The sequence below is a fragment of the Bos indicus x Bos taurus genome, chromosome 15, assembly GCF_003369695.1.
Source record: "Bos indicus x Bos taurus breed Angus x Brahman F1 hybrid chromosome 15, Bos_hybrid_MaternalHap_v2.0, whole genome shotgun sequence".
NCBI classification, from domain to species: domain Eukaryota; kingdom Metazoa; phylum Chordata; class Mammalia; order Artiodactyla; family Bovidae; genus Bos; species Bos indicus x Bos taurus.
In genome coordinates, this window is record NC_040090.1 from 26,943,825 (window position 1) to 26,967,583 (window position 23,759).

The window sequence follows — 23,759 nt, forward strand, 5'->3', positions numbered from 1 at the left end:
TCTCCCACAGAGTCCAAAAGTCTGTTCTTTACATCTGTGTCCCTTTCGCTGTCTTGCATAGTCATCATTACCATCTTTCTAAATTCCGTATATATCCATATATTAGTGTTTTTCTTTCTGACTTACTTCACACTATATAATAAGCTCCAGTTTCATCCACTTCATTAGAACTGATTCAAATGCATTCCTTTTAATAGTTGAGTAATATTCCATTGTGTATATGTACCACAGCGTTTTATCCATTCATCTGCCGATGGGACATCTAGGTTGCCTCCATGTTCTGGTTACTGTAAACAGTGCTGTGATGAACATTGGGGTACATGTGTCTCTTTAAATTCTGGTTTCCTCGGTGTGTATGCCCAGCAGTGGGATTGCTGGGTCATATGGCAGTTCTATTTCCAGTTTTTTAAGGCATTTCCACACTGTTCTCCATAGTGGCTGTCCTAGTTTGCATTCCCACCAACAGTGTAAGACGGTTCCTTTTTCTCCGCACCCTCTCCAGCATTTACTGTTTGTAGACTTTTGGATCGCACCATTCTGACTGGCGTGAGATGGTACCTCATTGTGGTTTTGATTTGCATTTCTCTGATAATGCATGATCTTAAGCATCTTTTCATGTGTTTGTTATTTAGTTCTCTGGCCCATTATTTGATTGCGTCACTTATTTTTCTGGAATTGAGAAATATCAAATTGCTTGTATATTTTTGAGATTAATTCTTTGTCAGTTGCTTCATTTGCTATTATTTTCTCCCATTCTGAAGGCTGTCTTTTCACCTTGCTTATAGTTTTCTTCACTGTGCAAAAGCTTTTAAGTTTAATTAGGTCCCATTTGTTTATTTTTGCTTTTATTTCCGTTACTCTGGGAGGTGGGTCATAGAGCATCCTGCTGTGATTTATGTCAGAGAGTGTTTTCCCTATGTTTTCCTCTAGGAGTTGTATAGTTTCTGGTCTTACATTTAGATCTTTAACCCATTTTGAGTTTATTTTTGTGTATGGTGTTAGAACGTGTTCTAGTTTCATTATTTTACCAGTTGACCAGTTTTCCCAGCACCACTTGTTAAAGAGATTGTCTTTTCTCCATTATATATACTTGCCTCCTTTGTCAAAGATAAGGTGTCCATAGGTGCGTGGATTTATCTCTGAGTTTTCTTATTTTGTTCCATTGATCTACGTTTCTGTCTTTGTGCCAGTACCATACTGTTTTGATGGCGGTAGCTTTGTAGTATAGTCTGAAGTCAGGCAGTTTGATTCCTTCAGTTCCATTCTTCTTTCTCAAGATTGCTTTGGCTATTCAAGGTTTTTTGTATTTCCATACAAATTGTGAAATTATTTGTTCTAGTTCTCTGAAAAACACTGTTGATAGCTTGATAGGGATTGCATTGAATCTATACATTGCTTTGGGTAGTATACTCATTTTCACTATACTGATTCTTCGGATCCATGAACATGGTATATTTCTCCATCTATTTGTGTCATCTTTGATTTCTTTCATCAGTGTTTTATAGTTTTCTATATATAGGTCTTTATTTTTTCTTTAGGTAAATTTATTCCTAAGTATTTTATTCTTTTCATTGCAATGGTGAATGGAGTTTTTCCCTTAATTTCTCTTTCTGTTTTCTCATTGTTAGTGTATAGAAATGCATGGGATTTCTGTGTGCTAATTTTATATCCTGCAACTTTACTATATTCTTTGATTAGCTCTAGTAATTTTCTGGTGGAGTCTTTAGGGCTTTCTATGTAGAGGATCACGTTATCTGCAAACAGTGAGAGTTTTACTTCTTATTTTCCAATCTGGACTCCTTTTATTTCTTTTTCTTCTCTGATTGCTGTGGCTAAAACTTCCAAAACTATGTTGAATAGTAGTGGTGAGAGTCGACACCCTTGTCTTGTTCCTGACGTTAGGGGAAAGGGAAATGCTTACAGTTTTTCACCATTGAGGAAAATGTTTGCTGTGGGTTTATCATATATGGCTTTTATTACATTGAGGTATGCAGATGGTGATTGCAGCCATGAAATTAAAAGACGCTTACTCCTTGGAAGGAAAGTTATGACCAACCTAGATAGCATATTCAAAAGCAGAGACATTACTTTGCCAACAAAGGTCCATCTAGTCAAGGCTATGATTTTTCCAGTAGCCATGTATGGATGTGAGAGTTGGACTGTGAAGAAAGCTGAGAGCCAAAGAATTGATGCTTTGAACTGTGGTGTTGGAGAAGACTCTTGAGAGTCCCTTGGACTGCATGGAGATCCAGCCAGTCCATTCTAAAGGAAATCAGTCCTGGGTGTTCTTTGGAAGGAACAATGCTAAAGCTGAAACTCCAGTATTTTGGCCACCTCATGCAAAGAGTTGACTCATTGGGAAAGACTCTGATGCTGGGAGGGATTAGGGGCAGGAGGAGAAGGGGACGACAGAGGAAGAGATGGCTGGATGGCATCACTGACTAGATGGACGTGAGTCTGAGTAAACTCCAGGAGTTGGTGATGGACAGGGAGGCCTGGCATGCTGCAATTCATGGGGCTGAAAAGAGTCGGACATGACTGAGCAACTGAACTGAACTGAACTGAATGTTCCTTCTATGCCTGCTTCCTGGAGGGTTTTTATCATAAATGGATGTTGAATTTTGTCAAAGGCTTTCTCTTCATCTATTGAGATAACCATATGGTTTTATCTTTTAATTTGTTAATGTGGTGTATCACATTGATTGATTTGTGAATATTGAAGAATTCTTGCATCCCTGGGATAAAGCCCACTTGGTCATGATGTATGATCTTTTCAATATGTTGCTGGATTCTGTTTGATAGAATTTTGTTACGGATTTTTGCATCTATGTTCATCAGTGATATTGGCCTGTAGTTTTCTTTTTTTGTGGCATCTTTGTCTGGTTTTGGTATTAGGGTGATGGTGGCCTCATAGAATGAGTTTGGAAGTATCCATGATTTAAACTCTAGAGTAATGTTGTCTAAATTGGCATAAGTGCCTCTGAGTAGGTGGTTTGCTCACATCTGGTAAGAGTTATGACTAATTACAAGCTGTGCAAACACCAACTCATTCATCTGGGAGAAACATGTGAGAACTAGAGAAGCATCATTCAAAATATTAGTGCCCCAAAGTAGGCATTACACCAAAGACTATTTTCCTTAGTAAGAAACTTAGAATTTACTGTATACCCCCAATTTTTTTTGGCTACTCTCAATGATGGACATTTAAATATTATCATTGCATATGATAACAGGCACAAAATATGAAAATGAGAAACATAATTTGAACTCTAACTGAACAAAATTTGTTTCGGTTTCCATTTTCTATACACTCATCCCATGAATAATATTGCTTTCTAATTCTTATAAGCATAAAACATATCATAAATAATTATAAATTAATAATGTTATATCAGAAATAAATAAAAATTCAGAGATGAACAATATATGGATTGTTTTTAGATAATTTTATTTCTAAACTGAAACCCTGGTATGTTGACATTCATATACAGGCTCATTTCTTTTGAATCATGGCATAAGTGTTGAGCTGTAAGGAAAGTGCATTAAATTTGATTTTTTCTGATCTATGTTATAGGGACATCTATAGTACAAGCTTCCCTGGTGACTCAGATGGTAAAGGATCCACCTGCATTGCAGGACACCCAAGTTCGATCCCTGGATCAGGAATATCTTCTGGAAAGGGGAACAGCTACCCACTCGAGTATTCTTGCCTGGAAAATTCTATGGCCAGAGGAGCCTGGCAGGCTACAGTCCATGGGGTCACAAAGAGGCAGACATGACTGGCTAACACTATCTCAGTACACACACTGTACTACAAGTGTAACTTGTACTGGGATATCTTAGAACTTTTTAAGATTAGGAAAAGTTAAAACAATAGCAAAAACAGGGAGAGCCAAATTGGTAAATGTATTAATTTTTAGAATCCACCTCAAAAAGCTACCCTCAAAACAATCCTATCAGTCCCAATTTATAAGAGAAATTTCTCTTATAATTTATAAGATAAAGTGGGAAATTTAGAGAAGTAAAATTATGGCTAAGATCATGCAATCACACATATCAAATTATACAGAAGTATCACTTGACCCAAGCTGCTTGACTCTTGCACTCAAGTTCTTGACCATTCACCTCTCTCTTATTGTAAGTCTGAGACTACGTTGTGTTGATATGTTCAATCTACATTCAAAGTAACTTTAGACAAATAGACTATAAGTGTACCACTAACTGCAAATATATAACACTGTGCCTGTGAGATTCACCAGTTCACAGATAAAAACAATTTTATGTCTTTTGAATATGTCTAAATTGAGCTAATGTTGGTAAATTAAGCTCACTTACAAGAAAAAAAGAAGCTGCGTAATTTCAATCAGCTCAACTTTGGGAGAATCATTTGAAAAAAAGAATTAGGAAATGCTGGTGAAATCAAGTGGGTAGAGGAAATAGCTAGGTAAAGAAGGAAATCCCTGTACTGAGTTATGAACAATTTTTAATCTTACTGATTTGGAGTCAGAGTAGAGAGTTAATGATGCTTTATGTAAACATTATTTACAAAGTACTGAGCCTACTATAGAGCAATTTCTGTAGAAGTAACTAATGGTACACTAATGCTAATCTTTGTAACATTTCTACCTGCCAGGTAGGTAGCTTAGCTCCACTTCTACTAGTTTTGTGACCTTGAAGACTTGCTTACCTTCTCTGCCCTTGTTTCCTCACTTATGAAATTCAGTTCAGTTCAGTTCAGTCACTCAGTGGTGTCCAACTCTTTGAGACTCCATGAACCACAACAAGCCAGGCCTCCCTGTCCATCACCAACTCCCAGAGTTCACCTAAACTCATGTCCATCAAGTCGGTGATGCCATCCAACCATCTCATCCTCTGTTGTCCCCTTCTCTTCCTGCCCCCAATCCCTCCCCATCAGGGTCTTTTCTAATGAGCCAACTCTTCACATGAGGTGGCCAAAGTACTGGAGTTTCAGCTTCAGTATCAGTCCTTCCAATGAACACCCAGGACTAGTCCCCTTTAGGATGGACTGGTTGGACCTCCTTGCAGTCCAGGGGACTCTCAAGAGTCTTCTCCAACACCACAGTTCAAAAGCATCAATTCTTCAGCGCTCAGCTTTCTTCACAGTCCAACTCTCACATCCATACACGACCACTGGAAAAACCATAGCCTTGACTAGACGAACCTTTGTTGGCAAAGTAATGTCTCTGCTTTTGAATATGCTATCTAGGTTGGTCATAACTTTCTTTCCAAGGAGTAAGCGTCTTTTAATTTCATGGCTGCAGTCACCACCTGCAGTGAGTTTGGAGCCCAAAACAATAAAGTCTTCCACTGTTTCCACTGTTTCCCCATCTATTTCCCATGAAGTGATGGGACCAGATGCCATGAGCTTAGTTTCCTGAATGTTGAGCTTTAAGCCAACTTTTTCACTCTCCTCTTTCACTTTCATCAAGAGGCCTTTTAGTTCCTCTCCACTTTCTGCCATAAAGGTGGTGTCATCTGCATATCTGAGGTTATTGATATTTCTCCTGGCAATCTTGATTCCAGCTTGTGCTTCCTCCAGCCAAGTGTTTCTCATGATGTACTCTGCATAGAAGTTAAATAAACAGGGTGACAATATACAGTCTTGACATACTCCTTTTCCTATTTGGAACCAGTCTGTTGTTCCATGTCCAGTTCTAACGGTTGCTTTCTGACCTGCATATAGATTTTTCAAGAGGCAGGTCAAGTGGTCTTGTATTCCCATTTCTTTCAGAATTTTCCTCAGTTGATTGTGATCCACACAGTCAAAGGCTTTGGCATAGTCAATAAAGCAGAAATAGATGTTTTTCTGGAACTCTCTTGCTTTTTCCATGATCCAGCAGACGTTGGCAATTTGATCTCTGGTTCCTCTGCCTTTTCTAAAACAAGCTTAAACATCTGGAACTTCACAGTTCACAAACTGCTGAAGCCTGGCTTGGAGAATTTTGAGCATTACTTTACTAGTGTGTGAGATGAGTGCAATTGTGGGGTAGTTTGAGCATTCTTTGGCATTGCCTTTCTTTGGGATTGGAATGAAAACTGACCTTTTCCTGTCCTGTGGCCACTGCTGAGTTTTCCAAATTTGCTGGCATATTGAGTGCAGCACTTTCACAGCATCATCTTTCAGGACTTGAAATAGCTCAAGTGGAATTCCATCACCTCCACTAGCTTTGTTCATAGTGATGCTTTCTAAGGCCCACTTGACTTCACATTCCAGGATGTCTGGCTCTAGGTCAGTGATCACACCATCGTGATTTTCTGGGTCATGAAGATCTTTTTTGTACAGTTCTTCTGTGTATTCTTGCCACCTCATTTTAATATCTTCTGCTTTTGTTAGGCCCATACCATTTAATAGAAATGTCTGCTTAGGAATATTAAGTGGCAATTACAAGCAAAATGCTTTAAACAGTGTCTGGCAAAGAAAAAACATTTAATAATAGCACTTATTATTATTCTGATTTTAGAAATGAGGAAACTAAAACTGACTGAAAGCAGTTTGCCCATGATTCCCCACTATGTAACAGCCTTTAAAATTAAACACAGTCTGTAGGTTTCCATACCCCCATTTTTGATTGCACACATTGCCTTTCTCACAGTGACTTTAAATTATGACAGTAAATTATTTATAAAACTCAAACCTAACACATATCTTTTATATACATTAATCAAGGAGAACCTTAAACTTTTAGTGTGCATTACAGTGTTTTCTTTTGCAAAAACTTGTACAGTAAAAAATAGGAATTAAAATACCTGGGGCATAAATGAATTGATAGCATTTGCTAAGGTCATGACAGGACAACTGGAGACAAAGTCTGAGAGCTCTTCCTTACAAGTATAAAAACTCCTTTACTGAAGTGTCCAATAAAGGATACCAGACAGTAACTCTCATTTAGGAAGTTCATCAAACCTTACAGAGGAGGAATTGGGGAATTATAATTATATTAGAAACACACTAAGCTACATTTTCATAGTACTAAATGCATGTATGAAGCTTAAGTGCTGGAATCTATACAGTTTTGCCTCTATTAATAAGAAAGATCATCTATTTATAATTTAATTTAGCCCACTCTCTTAAATCCATTATCTCTCTCAGTGTTTACGCAGTTACTATTTTTTTTTACAAAATTGTTTCTCAAATGCACCTTGTAAGAATTCCATAGTGCATAATTGTGCATAATTGTAAAGAACACAAATTCCCAGTGTCCCTGGAGATGAGATTCTCTAAGTCTGGAGGCACTAAGAACTTTAATTTTAACAAGAACTCCAGGTGATTTGTTAAATCTTGCAAATGTGGGAAATGAGCTATGGCAGATAAAATGAACTGCTCAGTATATCAGTGAGTGATGGAAACTGTTTAAGACAGAACTTGTGCCTGTATTTGCAATGTAGCCACAACTCCACCTCCAAATTGCTTCTAAAAGAGCTCCAAAGCCAAACATAAAACATGTACAATTTAAGAGTTATTTTGGGGAGATGCCTTTTGGTCAACCTGTTAGGTTCTTAGAAACATAATGATGAGAGGTGTTCCATGACTAATACAGTGCAACTGAAAAATACTTTAAGCGATGTACTTTCACATCCACCCAATTTACCCACAAGAAAGTCCTCTCCTCTGTGGCCAACTATTTCTCATCTTTCTTTAGTGAGGATGTGAGTCTGGGCCTGATGTTTTGATAAATCTGAGTCCTGCAGCTAGTACAGGCTTCCTACATGCCTGCTGAGTTGCTAGGTAGGAAGTAACTGCTGCTTTCCTGTGCAATTTAGGAGGAAAGGCAATAAATGAAGGGAAGGTTGGGTTGGTTATACTAATGATCTGTCAGGTTTAGAATATGATTTTATACTTCTGTAACTTCTGATGAAGTCAGAAGGTGTAATGAACATTATTCTGTTTAAAGTTTTCACTTCACCAAGGCCGCAGAAGGGAGTGAGCTGACCACGATCAAGCTCAGAGATCTTTGAACTCTGCCTTGAACTCATTAAGAGTTAACTTGGCAATGCATATAACATCTAAACCTTAATTCCCTCACCTTGAAAATAGAAAAAAAAAAAATATATATATATATATATATGTATCTATCTGCTAAAGTTTTAGTCATTATAAAATAATGCAGTGTACTTTTGAGTTTTGGGGACAGTGGATAGTGATAGTATTCACACAACGTTAGCAGCTTTTTTTGGTTTTGTTTTTTTGCTATCCTTCACCACATTCCTGAGAGATGAAGATTATTATCCCAAAATTTTGGATAAGGAACCTAACAACCCAGTATTTGTTAGGTAAATACCCAGAGTTACAGAGGGAAAGAGGATTCAATCACAGAAAAAACTGAGTCAACACTTTTTATCAAGGTACGATTACTTTACATTAATCTGTAAATACTAATATTTTTAAACATCTGAGCAATGGTAAAATGCCAAAGTAATAAATAGAAGAAAGTCAAGCTTTGCTATGCTTATAGATTTGGGTTTCCTTTAATAGGCTGATTTATATCCAGTTGACCCTTGAACAATGTGAGGGTTAGGGGTGCTGACTCCCCATGCAGTCAAAAACCCACATATAATTTACAGTTCGCCACTAAATATCTGGTTCCTCTGTATCTGTGGCTCTGCATCTGTGAATTCAACCAACTATAGATCATGTAGTACTGTAGTGTTTCCTGTTGAAAGAAAACCACATGTAACTGGACCCATACAATCCAAACTCATGTTGTTCAAGGGTCAGCTGTGATCACCAGTCCCAATATTTTTTTCCAGTAACATCATGCTCACAGTATAATGTTAAACTCTACATTGAGATGAAAATTTCAGCTCTTTAGAACTCTCAGGAAATATGACGCTTTGGATACTTGACTTTCTAAATAGCTTTCATAAACACTCACATATTTACATTATAATTAATTTGGGTGGAGTTGCTTTTAAACTTTACCGCTTGTCTTCATTCCTACTATAAGATATATATTATATATTATTGCATAATATATACTACTGTTGCTAATTCAAAATTATCATTTTAAACATCAATGTTACTTTGAAGTAACATGGCAGTTTCTCTAAGCCATTTTTGGTACACAGGATTTTTACAGAGATGATCCTAGATACATATGCTTGCTTTTTGGACTGAAGTATCTCTTTATTGTATTCACAGTTTGATTCATCGTTACTAGGAGATTAATTATCTATAACTAGAGTCATAAATATGTAAGAAATAGCCTGTGGAAAGGGAAAGAAAGGGAAGGGTAAAAATGAAGAGAGCAGAAGACCCGAGGGGCTCTCAATTAGATTAGACACTCAATCCTTTCTGATGATCCAGGGTGATATTCAGCACCAGCCTGAGTACCAGTCTGTGCTTAAGGACCAGTCAGAATAATTTTCTGACTTTAAAATATCTTCCCCAACGTTTTGCCTATATAGCTGGGAAGTATTTTAACAAGAGACAATGCCTTCCCTTCTTCAGTCATAAATAAAAGAACAGACTGTCAAAATACCAGGGAGAGCTACTACGAATGTGTGAATGCATTTCAGTCATTGCACAAATGGCTTTAGATTTTTTTCTGGATTCACCAGGGTTGAGAGTATAGGAAGATTCTAGATCCTAAAAATATCAGTGAAGGGAAAAGGAGGCTTAAACAGTGGATGCCAGAAATTCTGAAACCAGATATTCTCTCCAACACCCTCCCTTACTAGGCACAAAGCAAGCTAGTTGCTGAGAGGCTCGACAGGTGGGCCCCCGCAGTAGTGAATAATTTATTTTAAGAAAAAGAGAATGAAAATGCCTGTGGCCTGCCAATTCCCATGTAAGTGTAACGATTACTATTACCACATAACTTATTTGAGTAGGAAGTATTTGATTCTGTGGAAATATTATAAACACTCTTCACGTTTAACCAAATGTTCTTTGTGATAATGATGAATCACTTAACCACTTCTGATGATCCCATTAAATCCAAGCTTTTGGGGACAGGCTGTGTTTGATGTGACCTATGGCTTCTCTGAAAGTCTTACTGGCTCTATTGGTAAATAACAGCCACCAGAAGCCAGAACTATCATTGTCTTTTTCCCGCCCACTCTTGGGTGACACACGAGTCCATTTTAAATCAAGTGAAACAAAGCAAACCAGGCTGAGGAGCAGTTGGATCTGCATCAGAAATCAGTGATGATTTCCCAGCTATTAAGTTCCTCCAACATGTGCTAAGTCAAAGGCAAACACACACTCCCAGTTGTCTATAAGCATAATATACTCATTTACCTTTGGGACTTCAGAAATAAAGTTGCAAAAATCCCATCCCGATACTCCCCCCACTCTAGCTGAAGATTCTCACTTCTTTTGCTTCCTTATTATGCCTCTTAATAAAACAATCTATTAATAAAATTTAAATAAAAATCAAAAACATATGTGGGTCTTTTCTTCAGAAAACAAAACTTAACTGACATGGCCAAGAAACAGAATGTCAGTATCTTCCTAGAAAAATACAAAGTTCTCTATAACTCACATAAAGGTGGTGTTCAGCAAACCTCTCAGACTTCCTACTGTACAAAGTTCTCTGAAGGAGATTTCTGCAACAACAGGTTTAGGAATGAAAGTGTCCTTAATATTGCTACCACTAAGTATAGTCCCTGGCACACAGCAAGAACCTGCTAAATATGGGGTAAATCGGTAGTGAATAAATGCAATTTATTTGCAAAGGAATTTTAAAATTAAGAAAAGAATTGAATTTCTAAATTTACTTTATGGGAATTTAGGTGAAGTTTTCCTGAGGCATGGTCATATGAGTTGAATAGTTCAGGACTGTAACTCAAGACCACTGGAAGGAATCCTTAGATGGTCTGGAATCCAGTTTTCCCTAAGAAACCCTAAAGTAATAACAATGAGTGAGACTAAGGAAAATAAAGGGCAATGAATTATAAGGAAATCACTAAAGGTTTGTGTTTTTTTTTAACTCCTATGAAGTGAAAAAAAAAAAAAAATGAATGAGGCTGGGAAGAAAAACTATTACTATTATTGCTGCTGTTTTTGTTATTGTTTATTACATTTTGAACCCCAATCATGTGCCAGACAAACTCAGGTACTTTGCAACATATATATTATTATCTTTATTTCACAGTGGTGGTGATTGAGGTTTAGAGAGAGATTAACAAATGTAATTTGTTAGTAGGATATGTAGGATAAAAATCCAAGGCTGAAAATGAAGAACATAGATTAACCTAAGGATAAGTATTTCAACATCCATATTGATTTATTGAAAACACTGAGTGATATCGGTGTTTGGATCAATGATTTATTACTACATACTTCTCACATATATTGGAACATCTCCAAGCTTGCTGAGAGTTTCATTACTGTGTGCTTGTTTATCAAGTTAGTGAACATTTTTAAAGTTTTATAATAACAGTTTTTTCTGAATATCTCAGGCTATTTCTAGGTATTATAAAGTTGAAATCAAAACCACAAAAGACATTGATATCACTTAAGATAAAAATAATCCTCATAAATTGCTTCATTTATCCAAATTATTTCCTAACAGTGAACTAAAACACTACTTTCCACTTTATCTGGCCCAGGGGGAAAAAACCATCTCTTTTCATTGCACCTGCCCTTCCCATAGACCAGAGGAAGACCATGTTGATCAGGTGCTCACTTTTTTCACATTTATATATGAAGAAAAGTCCAAAGAAGCTAAAACGTCACTCAAGGTTTCTAAGCTACTTATAATGGCAGGCTTAGGATTTAGGACACTAGAGTTACAGTAGACAGTTTTCTCCTCTTCAATGGGCAGTTTTCAAATTAATATTACAATGAAAAGTATCCCTAAAAGCTTTCTGTCTCACACTTCCTGGGTAAGAAAGCATCTAGAATAGTGTTTTACTCCTCCCTCTTTGTAGAATTAAAGTAGTTAATCCTATGTTTGGTATGTCTTTTTGAAAAGTCCACTCAGGGTTAAGAAACAATTAACTAAAACCACTTTAATGATACTTCTTTCCTATCCCTCCTGCTCCCTGCATTTATCCTTCTGCTAAAGTTGCTTTTTGTGCCAAAAAGTAAAGGCGGCTTGAAAATAGATGGCTCATAATGCATCATAATGGAAACAATGCTCATAATGCATCATAATGGGAACAATGACAGTTGGTCCTAGAGTTGGCAATTATTTGCTTTTAAAAACACAATATGTGTTCATACATAAGTTGTGTGAGGGCTATTTCAATAGTTCAGGTCCCAGAAATAAGTTACCCCTAGCACCCATGCATGAGGGGAGGATTATTAGCCATATGAAGCTGGTGCCAAGTTCCTATACTTTCTTCATTCTGAATGTTTGTATGTGTTTAAAATAATGATTAAAGGGAACACAACTTTTGGAACAACTAAATTTTCTTTGGAACATTTAGATTTGAAGTGGAATTGCATACAAGTTGAATTTTTTGTCTACCCAATCTCTCATCTCACTTCCAACTTCAACATATTTGCAAAATAACCCAGAGAACTTGGACTTGAAGAGAGTATAAAACTATGCCATTCAAAGCTCACTAAGTCCATAATTTGTCTAATACGGGGATTGCTCTTAAATTATCCCTGGTGGATTCAACAGTTTTTGCTTAGAAAAACGCAAATATCTACAAAGAAACAACTGTTGGCCAAAAAAACAAAAACAAACATGAATAACATCTAGGCATGGGGAAGTAGGAATATTTAATTAAATGTATATGTCACTTTTTTTTTTTTTTTTTTTGACCATGCTGCACAGCTTGTGAGACCTCAGTTTCCAGACCAGGGACTGAACCTTGGGCATGGCAGTGAAAGCCCAGGATCCTCACCACTGAGCCACCAGGGAACTCCCTATTTCCTTCACGTTGCATTAACAAATCTACTATTCTAGAATTCACATATCTTAGGTACCATATGATCAACTATGACATAATTATCATCATTAATTTTAAAAAATGGTAATTATGCTATTTAATAATTTTAGGACAAATTCCAGAAAACTGGAAACATATCCAAAAATATGTGATCTATTAAAAAGCTTTTAAATAAAATAATGAACAAGGACCAAAGGGTGAGGATAACTTGAAAAAAAAATCTTGATTTGACTATGAACATATATAGACTCATCACTGTATCTAGGGAGAAATTTGAAGAAAAGGCAAAGAGAGATAAGACAGAGAACCTGCCAGAGGAACCTACTAACAATAATAAAATCCTGAAACCCAGAATCAAGCATAACAACAAGGGGAAAATTGAATTTTCTGAGAAAGTTTCAGAGCCCCTTCAATAGGCCAACTTCTGGAATTGTCCAAAAATTAATTTATCCTAGGATTGTGTAAAATCATCTTAAATAGGATATCTACTTATGTGGAGCTTATTAACCATCTGAATCACAGGCTGGGGCAAACCGGGGCCAATATCTCTGTTTTCAAATCTCAGAGCGCAACTGGGCCGGTATAACAACCCCTGCTAAGCTGGTTTACTGCAATGCATTGACAGAATCTTAGAAAAGATAGACATTACAGTCTCTGAAATGACGAATTCCGCTCTTCCCAGGGACCGTGCGGAGGCTCAGAGATCAGACTCATTTCGGATGCAAAGTGAAGTGGCATTTTAAAAAAAAAAAGAAGAAGAAGAACATTTTTTAAAACTTCACAGAGTTCTCCACCTCTGCGACGCATTAGTCTGGAAAGGATGCTCCTACACAACTGCAAGGGCATGCAGACGGGACGTGACGCCCACAGAGAGGGGGGGACCAAGATTCCGACTGACCTTTCTGCTGTTTAAAGGACTGAATCGAGCCTGAATGATGGACCATTTTCACTCAGTGCGTCCCCGCCGGTTTAGGAAGCTGTCCGAGGGAAAGGTGGAGTACCAGTATGCAGACTCCGTGAGAGCCTCCGAGGCTCAATGCAATCCCGGAACAACCGCGAACGCACTGCAATCAGACACCTGCTTTTGCCGGCACTTAGCTCCCTAGACAGCGCGCCCACTGTTGTCATGGAAACGGCGAGGCGGTCCAGCGTCCGGCTCCCCTTAGCGGCTACTCGAGGAATAGCCTCGCATACCCAGAGTGTCCAGTGCCACAATATGAGTGGGCGTCATGCGGGGTAGGCTGGGTGTGAGAAGGGAGAACTTCTAGAGTCTGTAAATGAATTGCAGCAAATCTCTAGAACCGCAAGTTCAGTTTGGTTCAGTTAAGTCACTCAGTCGTGTCCGACTCTGCGACCCCATGGACTGCAGCACACCAGGCTTCCCTGTCCATCACCAACTCCAGCAGCTTGCTCAAACTCATGTCCATCGAGTTGGTGATGCCATCCAACCAGCTCATCCTCTGTCGTCCCCTTCACCTCCTGCCTTCAGTCTTGCCCAGCATCAGGGTATTTTCCAATGAGTCAGCTGTTCACATCAGGTAGCCAAAATATTGGAGCTTCAGCTTCAGCATCAGTCCTTCAAATGAATATTCAGGACTGACTTCCTTCAGGATTGACTGGTTGGATCTCCTTGCAGTCCAAGGGAGTCTCAAGAGGCTTCTCCAACAGCACAGTTCAAAAGAATCAGTTCTTTAGGGCTCAGCCTTCTTTATGGTCCAACTCACATCCATACGTGACTACTGGAAAAACCATAGCTTTGACTAGACGGACCTTTGTTGGCAAAGTAATGTCTCTGTTTTTTAATATGCTGTCTAGGTTTGCCATAGCTTTTCTTCCAAGGAGCAAGCGTCTTTTAATTTCATGGCTGCAGTCACCATCTGCAGTAATTTGGAGCCCAAGAATATAAAGTTTTCTTTATTGCTGTTTAACACTGTCTCCATTATTTCCCCAGTTATTTGCCATGAAGTGAAGGGACTGGATGCCTTGATCTTCATTTTTTGAATGATGAGTTTTAAGCCAGCTTTTTCACTCTCCTCTTTCACTTTCATCAAGAGGCTCTTTAATGCTTCTTCTCTTTCTGCAATGAGTGGTTTCATCTGCATATCTGAGGTTATTGATATTTCTCCCTGAAATCTTGATTACAGCTTGTGCTTCATCCAGCCCAGCACTTCACATGCTGTACTCTGCATATAAGTTAAATAAGTAGGGTGACAATATACAGCCTTGACGTACTCCTTTCCCAATTTGGTACTAGTCCATTGTTCGATATCCAGTTCTATTGCTTCTTAACCTGCATACAGATTTCTCAGGAGGCAGGTAAGGTGGTCTGGGATTCCCATCTCTTTAAAAATTTTCCACAGTTTGTTGTGATCCAAACAGCCAAAGTCTTTGGTATAATCAATAAAGCAGAAATAGATGTTTTCTGGAACTCCCTTGCTTTTTCTATTATACAACAGATATTGGCAATTTCATCTCGGCTTCCTCTACCTTTTCTAAATCCAGTTTGAACATCTGGAAGTTCTCGGTTCATGCACTATTGAAACCTTGCTTGGAGAATTTTGAGCATTTACTTTGCTAGCATGTGAGATGAGTGCAGTTGTGCAGTAGTTTGAACATTCCTTGTTCACTGAACATTCTTTGAACATTGCCTTTCTTAGGGATTGGAATGAAAACTGACTTTTTCCAGTCCTGTGGCCACTGCTGAGTTTTCCAAATTTGCTGGCATACTGAGAGCAGCACTTTAATAGCATCATCTTTTAGGATTTGAAATAGCTCTTCTGGAACTCTTCTGGAATAGCTTTACTGGAATTCCGTCACCCCCACTAGATTTGTTCTTAGTGATGCTTCCTAAGACCCACTTGATTTTACACTCAGGATGTCTGGCTCTAGGTGAGTGATCACACCATCATGGTTATCTGGGGCATTAAGAACTGGGTCATCAACAGAAAATTGTATTAAAGACTTACTGAGTATGAACCCACCCATCAGAACAAGACCCAGTTTCCCCCACAGTCAGTCTCTCCCATCACGAAGCTTCCATAAGCCTCTTATCCTTATCCATCAAAGGGCAGACAGAATGAAAACCACAATCACAGAAAAGTAACCAAACTGATCACATGGACCACAGCCTCGTCTAACTCGATGAAACTATGAGCCATGCCTTATAGGACCACCCAAGACAGACGGGTCATAGTGGAGAGTTCTGACAAAATGTGGTCCACTGGAGAAGGGAATGGCAAACCACTTCAGTATTCTTGACTTGAGAACCCCATGAACAGTATGAAAAGACAGAAAGATATTACACTGAAAGATGAATTTCCCAGGTCAGTAGGTGCCCAAGATGCTACTGCAGAAGAGTGGGGAAGTAACTCCAGAAAGAATGGAGAGACAGAGCCAAAGCAAAAACAACACCCAGCTGTGGATGTGACTGGTAATGGAAGTAAAGTCTGAGGCTGTAAAAAGCAATATTGCATAGGAGCCTGGAATGTTAGGTCCAGCAATCAAGGTAAATTGGTCAAATAGGAGATGGCAAGAGCGAACACTGACATTTTAGGAATCAGTGAACTAAAATGGACTGGAATGGGTGAATTTAACTCAGATGACCATTATATCTACTACTGTGGGCAAGAATCCCTTAGAAGAAATCGAGTAGCCATCATAGTCAACAAAAGAGTCCGAAATGCAGTACTTGGATGCAATCTCAAAAACAACAGAATGACCTTGGTTTGTTTCCAAGGCAAACCATTCAACATCACAGTAATCCAAGTCTATGCCCCAATCACTAATGCTGAAGAAGATGAAATTGAATGGTTCTATGAAGTTTACAAGACCTTATAGAACTAATACCAAAAAAAAAAAAAAAAAGATCTCCTTTTCATCATAGGGGACTGAAATGCAAAAATAGGAAGTTAAGAGATACCTGGAGTGACAGGCAAGTTTGGCCTTGGAGTACAGAATGAAGCAGGGCAAAGACTAACAGAGTTTTGCCAAGAGAATACACTAGTCATAGCAAACACCCTCTTCCAACAACACAAGAGAAGAATCTACACATGTATATCACCAGATTGTCAATACCGAAATCAGATTGATTACATTCTTTGCAGCTGAAGATGGAGAACTCTATACAGTCAGCAAAAACAAGACCAGGAGCTGACTGTGGCTCAGACCATGAACTCCTTATTGCCAAATTCAGAACTAAATTGGAGAAAGTAGGGAAAACCATGGACCATTCAGGTATGACCTAAATCAAATCCCTTACGATTATACAGTGGAGGTGACAAATAGACTCAACGGATTAGATTTGATAGACTGCCTGAAGAACTATGAATGGAGGTTCATGACATTGTACAGTAGGTAGTGATCAAGACCATCCTCAAGAAAAAGAAATGCAAAAATGCAAAATTGAGGCCTTACAAATAGCTGAGAAAAGAAGAGAAGCTAAAGGCAAAGGAGTAAACAAAGATATACCCATCTGAATGTAGAGTTCCAAAGAAAAGCAAGGGGAGATAAGAAAGCCTTCCTAAGTGATCAGTGCAAAGAAATAGAGGAAAACAATAGAATGGGAAAGACTAGAAAGCTCTTCAAGAAAATTAGAGATACCAAGGGAACATTTCATGCAAAGATGGGGATAATAAAGGACAGAAATGGTATGAACCTAACAGAAGCAGAAGATATTAAGAAGAGGTAGCAAAAATAAACAAAAAAACTATACAAAAATGATCTTAATGACTCATAACTACAAGCAATTCACTCTTTTTCAAGTTTTGAGGCTGCTTATGTCTAGGCACAGACTGATTTCCTAAAAGTTTGTCTGAAACACCAGCACTTATAGAAGGGCAAAGTTGGTTTCTGCTCTAAGAGGAATACAATGGCAGATGCAGGAACAGTTTTATTTTTCCTGCTAAACTTGAATATGGAAAATATGAATAACCTCCACTTATCCAGTAGAATGGGTTTTTAGATAAACAATGTTAAAGTCTAGCACATTACACTTGAGTTCTTCTCTTGTATTTCAGTTACTGAGACTGGATCATATATGATATGGGCTCTGGACCTTTTCAGTAGTCAGGTATGGATGTGGGAGTTGGACCATAAAGAAGGCTGAGCAGCAAAGAATTGATGCTTTCGAACTGTGGTGCTGGAGAAGACTCAAGAGTCCCTTGGATGCCAGGAGATCAAACCAGTCAATCCTAAAGGAAATCAACCCTGAATATTCATTGGAAGGACTGATTCTGAAACTGAAGCTCCAATACTTGGGCCACCTGATGCCAAGAGCCAATTCATTAGAAAAGACCCTGATGCTGGGAAAGATTGAAGGCAGGAGGAGAAAGGGATGACAGAGGGTAAGCTGGTTGGATGGCATCATTGACACAATGGACGTGACTTTGAGCAAACTCCTGGAGGTAGTTTAGGACAGGGAAGCCTGGTCAGCTGCAGTCCATGGGTTCACAAAGAGTCAGGCACAACTAAACAACAACAACAGGTAACAGGTGCTGAAAAAATGCTATCCAAGATACTTAATTTAATCCTCATAAAAGAACTATAAAGTGGGTAGACTATCACTATCTGAATATTATAAAAGAAACTGAAGCCCAGCACAACAAATAATTATCACGTAAAGAAACACATAAAGCAACACTTTGAGAGAGAAAGGAAGGCATGTGATACCTAAAGACATGAAGTCACTTTCAGAAGGCCACGGTGGCCAGAACAGGAATCAGGGGCCTGCTCAACACACTTTTGGGTATAGTCTCTTTTCCTCTTACCAATGCTTCCTGAACTTCTCAAGTTCCTCCTGGAAGATGTAACATATTACAGAATAGGCACTCAAAAAAAGTCTAATATTTCCTGAGTTGTAAAGTTTTGTGAGATCAACTCAGAATCAGGTGAAAGATCCAAATAAAGGTAGATAAAAGAGAGAAGGATACATAGATATCAAAAATTTCAAAACCTCAGACAGGTCGAGCTACTAGCATATGCTCTTTGATTTCACCTATGGCTCATAAAATAAGGACAGTAAAGTGAATGCAGTTTTGCACAAGCAGATGTTCCAGTGATATATGCCAGCATAACAAACCACTCTGAAAGTAAAGGCTTAAAACTGAAATTTATTATTATCTCTCATAGTATTTTATAGGTTGCCTCGGGTAAGCCTGGTGATTCTGACTCAGAGTCTCTCCTGAGTTTTCAATGAGCGGGCCTGAAGCAAGGCATCTGAAGCAAGAAGAGTGAAATTGGATTTCACTCTCAGTGGGAGCCATAGCAAAGGATACGCAGCCTTCTTTAATGAAGGAGGGTCCTACAGAAGGAAAATGTTGAGTATTCAGTAAGAGCTCAGGAGGCAGACACCAAGAAAATATTAATTATTATTATTAATATTTGGTTAGAAGAATGAACTCAATGTGAGTTTATCTTCAACTGAAGGTTTGGAACAAATCTCAGAGTCAGTCTCCACAAAGGGTCCTTTTAGAGATGTTTCTATTGAAGAGGACACTGAAAACCAAAGCAATAAATCACTTACCTGAGAATGTTTTTGTTATGCTTTGCTCATTTCATTAAAATTCTAATACAACTGGTAGGTCATTTTGATACAACACAACTCACTAGAATTTAATACAACCCTATTCTCATAGGTGAATATTAGATAATGTATTTAAGGACTAGTTTATGGCAGGAAACTAACATACCTCAAACATTAGATACTATTATTATAATTATGATCTCAATGGATTTGATCTTCCTTTTCAAATCCTTTTATATCACTGGGTTTGAATCATAAATATTTTTGAAATGTGAGCAGTAATCTAATTCATGATCAGGAGGAACAGTTGCAAGAATTAAAAGCCTCTGATTCTACTCGACCTATACTCCAGATATAGGTAACATTTTCAATTTTTTAGAACAACTTCATTCTGCTGATGTCTGATTTTCTCCAACCGCACATCAGCAGGAGGCAAGAATGCATGCATGGGATCTAGGGATGACTAAGAATTTGAACCTCGTTAGAAAGAATTTAGCTTCATTATTTTTTTCCCAAAAAAAGTAGTTTGGCATTATTCCTTGCACCCTTATACCCAAACCTCTGCAGTGAATCTAAGATTAAATTATCTTTTCATAAAATTGACTGCTTTTAATTAGAAACATTTTAGCCTGGACTGACAGATTGACTAGCAAGGGATTCAAAGAACATCTATGCTTGTTTTAAAATCAGTGTTTTAAGGAAGGTTGCTAGAGGAACAGCTTTGTGAGGGGCCTTGGAAATTTCTAGCACCATCTGCTTTACAGGAAAAGCAATGCAAAGAGAAGGAAAGGCTGTGTGTCTGTGTGTGTGTGTCTCTATGTGTGTCTGTGTGTTTCTGTGGTATATAAAGAAAGAGAGGTTGTGTGTTTGGGGAGTGGGGAGTGCAGAAAGAGGTGTTTAAACAAAGACTTTTCTGAAAAACAAGTCTATGATTTGTTCAAAAGAAATAGTTTATACTGACATCTCTACTGCAGACAGTTTAGGAATGCATATTAAACAGCCTCATTAGGGAAAGCAAAACTAAATGGCTTGTTTTTTCATATTGTTTTTCATTTTGGAGTTCTTCACATTTTTAAAAATTTCTTGTAATTTAATACAAGGTAGAAAAATGCTGAGTAAAATGATTCCAAAATTTTCTGAGAGAAAAATACATGTGTATGTTGAAATTATTTGTTTATATGTCTGCCTTCCCTTTAGATACAGCTGCTCTCTATGAATGGCTAATGTGTCTTTAAGTTTGTATCCCCAGAACCAATCACAGTGCTTAACACAGAGCTTCACATGAGTGAATGAATGAACAAAAGAAGAAAGCAATAAAAAGAGGAAGGAAGAGAGATAATCCACTTCTAGGAATAATCATGAAAATGAGATTATTGGAATGATTGATACAAGTTCACTATATTCAAGCAGAATATAGAACACAGAGGTTCAGAGTCAGAGGTGGCCTGCTTGGGTTTAAACCTTGACTTCCTTACTTGCTAGATGTCTGCTCTTGAGCAAGTTACTTTCCTCAAATTTTAATAATGAAAAAATATTTATTTTATGTAATTTTCAATAAAGGGTCATGATTAATATGTTCTTGACTATAATATGTTCTTGACTATAATTTGTAAAACAGGGGGAAAAAAAGACTGGAAAGAAACATACCAAAAATGTCCAGAATAATTAATTTTGCAAGTTGGGATTAGACTAGATTTTTTAAATTCCTCCATATATGTTTGTCATGTTCATATTTTGTATAAATTATGCAACATTGATTTTAAATTGATTAAATACATGTATCTTTAAAAATCCTTCCATAATCTATCTTTCTACAACTCTGAGTTTCTTTCTTTTTCCATCTTGGAACATGGCTTTTTTTTTTCCTTGTTGAGGTTTCTGTTGCATTTGCCCTCCCACAGGTCACCACCTGTCTCCTGTCCTCCTTAGGTAATTAATTTATAAGGCCCCATGCTAACTGTTGCCTCCCAGAGAGGTAAAGGACTCTGATCTTTATGTAACTGAGAGGCTTTGTATTCCTTTGAATCCTGAAATATGACTGCTCAGCCAGTTGTGAGTTCCCCCATATTGCGCTCTGTCACAGAAAAATAGAGTTTCCTTGTTACCTCTTTGGCTCTTGAATCACTGACTTAATTGAAATTGCCAATTCTGCTTCTCTGCCCAAGTGCAAACAGAAATAGAGACAGAAATTCTCTTTGAGGTTACTCCCTTTCTAGAACCCAGTTATTTGAAGTATCAGTGGGCAAAATAAAATAAACAAGTCACATCAGTATGGATTTATCTACAAAGAGTAACAGGCAGTGAAGTAACGCGATCTCCCTGGAAGACATTATGAGTGGGAGTGTACGGTCTCTTTGAGAGCCGACTGAGTATAGAATATTTGTTTCTTCTGAGACCGGTGTAGTTCCTGATACACATGCTTAATAAATGCTTACTAATGAATAAGTAAAGAATGCAATGAATTTTAAAATGTAAAATGACCTCAAGGAAAAAAATGTTGTTTGGTTCCCTCATTTTCATATATATAATATGTATGTATGTGTGTGTGTGTATATATATATATACATATATATATAAATGCATTAATTACTTTTTTAGTTCTCGTGGCTCTCCCTACTCAAAGGCACAAAAAAAAAAAAAAAAAAAAAAAAACTCTTTAAAAATGATATGCTGTGATAAATGGAAGGGTGGAGTGCAATTTAACAACTGCTTTCCCCAAAGTCAGTGGTTCCTGGTCACATGTTACTATATAACAACAGAACTAGGCAGGTTAGACCTGCTAAAATCCAGACTATATGTTCAGAGAAGCATTTAGGAATAACATTCCTGATGGATTCATGTGACTAAAAGAAAGCAATGGAGGAGAATCAGCACCTCCATCTTCTCTGAATTCCACCTAAGTTTTTTATCACAAGTATTTTCAAGAGACAACACAAAATGATTTGCTGAAGAAGACAACATCAAGAGAAGGCAGATGTATGGGACAAAGTAGCTGGTGGTGGGTTAAACCACAGTTGTATGACCCTGCTGAAAACCTTAAGTTACTTCTTCAAGCTGCTTATAGAATACAGTCCAGGTTCACTGCTCTACCACTCAAGCAGCTCCACCATCTGCTCTTGCCAATTCTCTGTCTTGTTTCCAAGGCTTTCCTTTATAAACTGCTTTGATCCTACAGTGGATTTCTTCCTCAAGCCTGGAAGATAGGCTTTGCTGCTGCTGTTTCCTCTGCATGGAATGCTCATTCTAAAATCCTATCTGACTCATAAGTATTTTCACTCCCTACCCATTCTTCAAGGCCCCAGAACAATACCATCTTCAGGATGATGGCTTCCTTTATCCATACCCATCCACTATAAAGCCAGTTAGATGTGAATTTAACCTCCTATAATTCCTAGAGGATATGACTAACATCTTTTCAAAGCATATGTTTCTACCATGCATTATACGTATAAGCTTTTTTTATTATATTTTTTGTGTGCGTATTTGCTCTTAGTCATGTCTGACTCTTTGCAACCCTTTGGACTGTGGTCCACCAGCCTCCTCTGTCCGTGAGCTTTTTCAGGCAAGAATACTGGAATGGGTTGCCATTTTTAATTAGAGGATAATTACTTTACAATATTGTGATGGTTTTTGCCATGCATCAACATGAATCAGCATTAAGCTGTTTAAAGTAGGCATATACTTTTCTTCTAGTTCAGAAGAAATACTTTAGGGAAGACTTTGTACTTACCCATCTTTTTTTAAATTTCTTACATTGCCTAAAAGGTAGCCTGGCATGTAAAAGCGGATCAAATACACATCTGCTGAGTCAAATGCTTCCTCTGATACCCAACTGTTTTCTAGTATTTGTCAGAAGAGTCTAGCAACAAGATATTCGAATCTAAGTCTTTAATTGCCTTTTAAGACTTGAACGCAAGACTATGGATTTGCCTTCCTTTGTAATTTTATTTATTCCAGGCAAATAATTTCAGACAGACTGTTTTTGTGATGAAAACCCAAGAATGCAATAATTATTGATGTATTTTCTATGCCTGCTCATCTTTGTAAGTTCTTAAACTGACGCTCTGGTTGTATCAACTACTCAACTACATTTTACTGAGTTCCTATGCTCTTGAGCATAGCTGATGCTCAGCTGGTGTTCTGGATGTGGTGGAACTGATTCTGGGTGTGACTAGAATCTCTTCTGACAGTTTGATGCCCCTACCTGACTTGGGTAGGCCTGTGCTGTTGTTGGTTGTTAGGTGCTTGCCAATAGGAAGGTAGAAATGGAGGAAGATTTTGTAGTTACCAAATTACTTTTCAAAGGTAATATATGCTTAACCTCTGAGAAGCTGGAGTGGCTGGGTGTAAACAAACTGTGGTCTCTATTTGA

The 23,759-nt window shown here is 37.9% G+C and overlaps 1 protein-coding gene across 3 annotated transcripts in view; it reads right to left on the reverse strand.

Annotated features, from left to right (window-relative positions):
- Nucleotides 1-23,759, reverse strand: part of ANO3 (anoctamin 3) — a 448,326-nt gene that overhangs the window by 276,401 nt on the left and 148,166 nt on the right. Inside the window, exon 1 of one of the 3 annotated variants that reach the window (XM_027562802.1) lies at nucleotides 13,766-13,955. The exons of the other annotated variants lie outside the window; for them this stretch is intronic. Within the exon in view, the coding sequence (XP_027418603.1) occupies nucleotides 13,766-13,811 (46 nt within the window). The 5' untranslated portion in view covers nucleotides 13,812-13,955. Of the gene's footprint in view, nucleotides 1-13,765; nucleotides 13,956-23,759 lie in introns of those variants that run through there. 3 annotated transcript variants of the gene reach the window in all.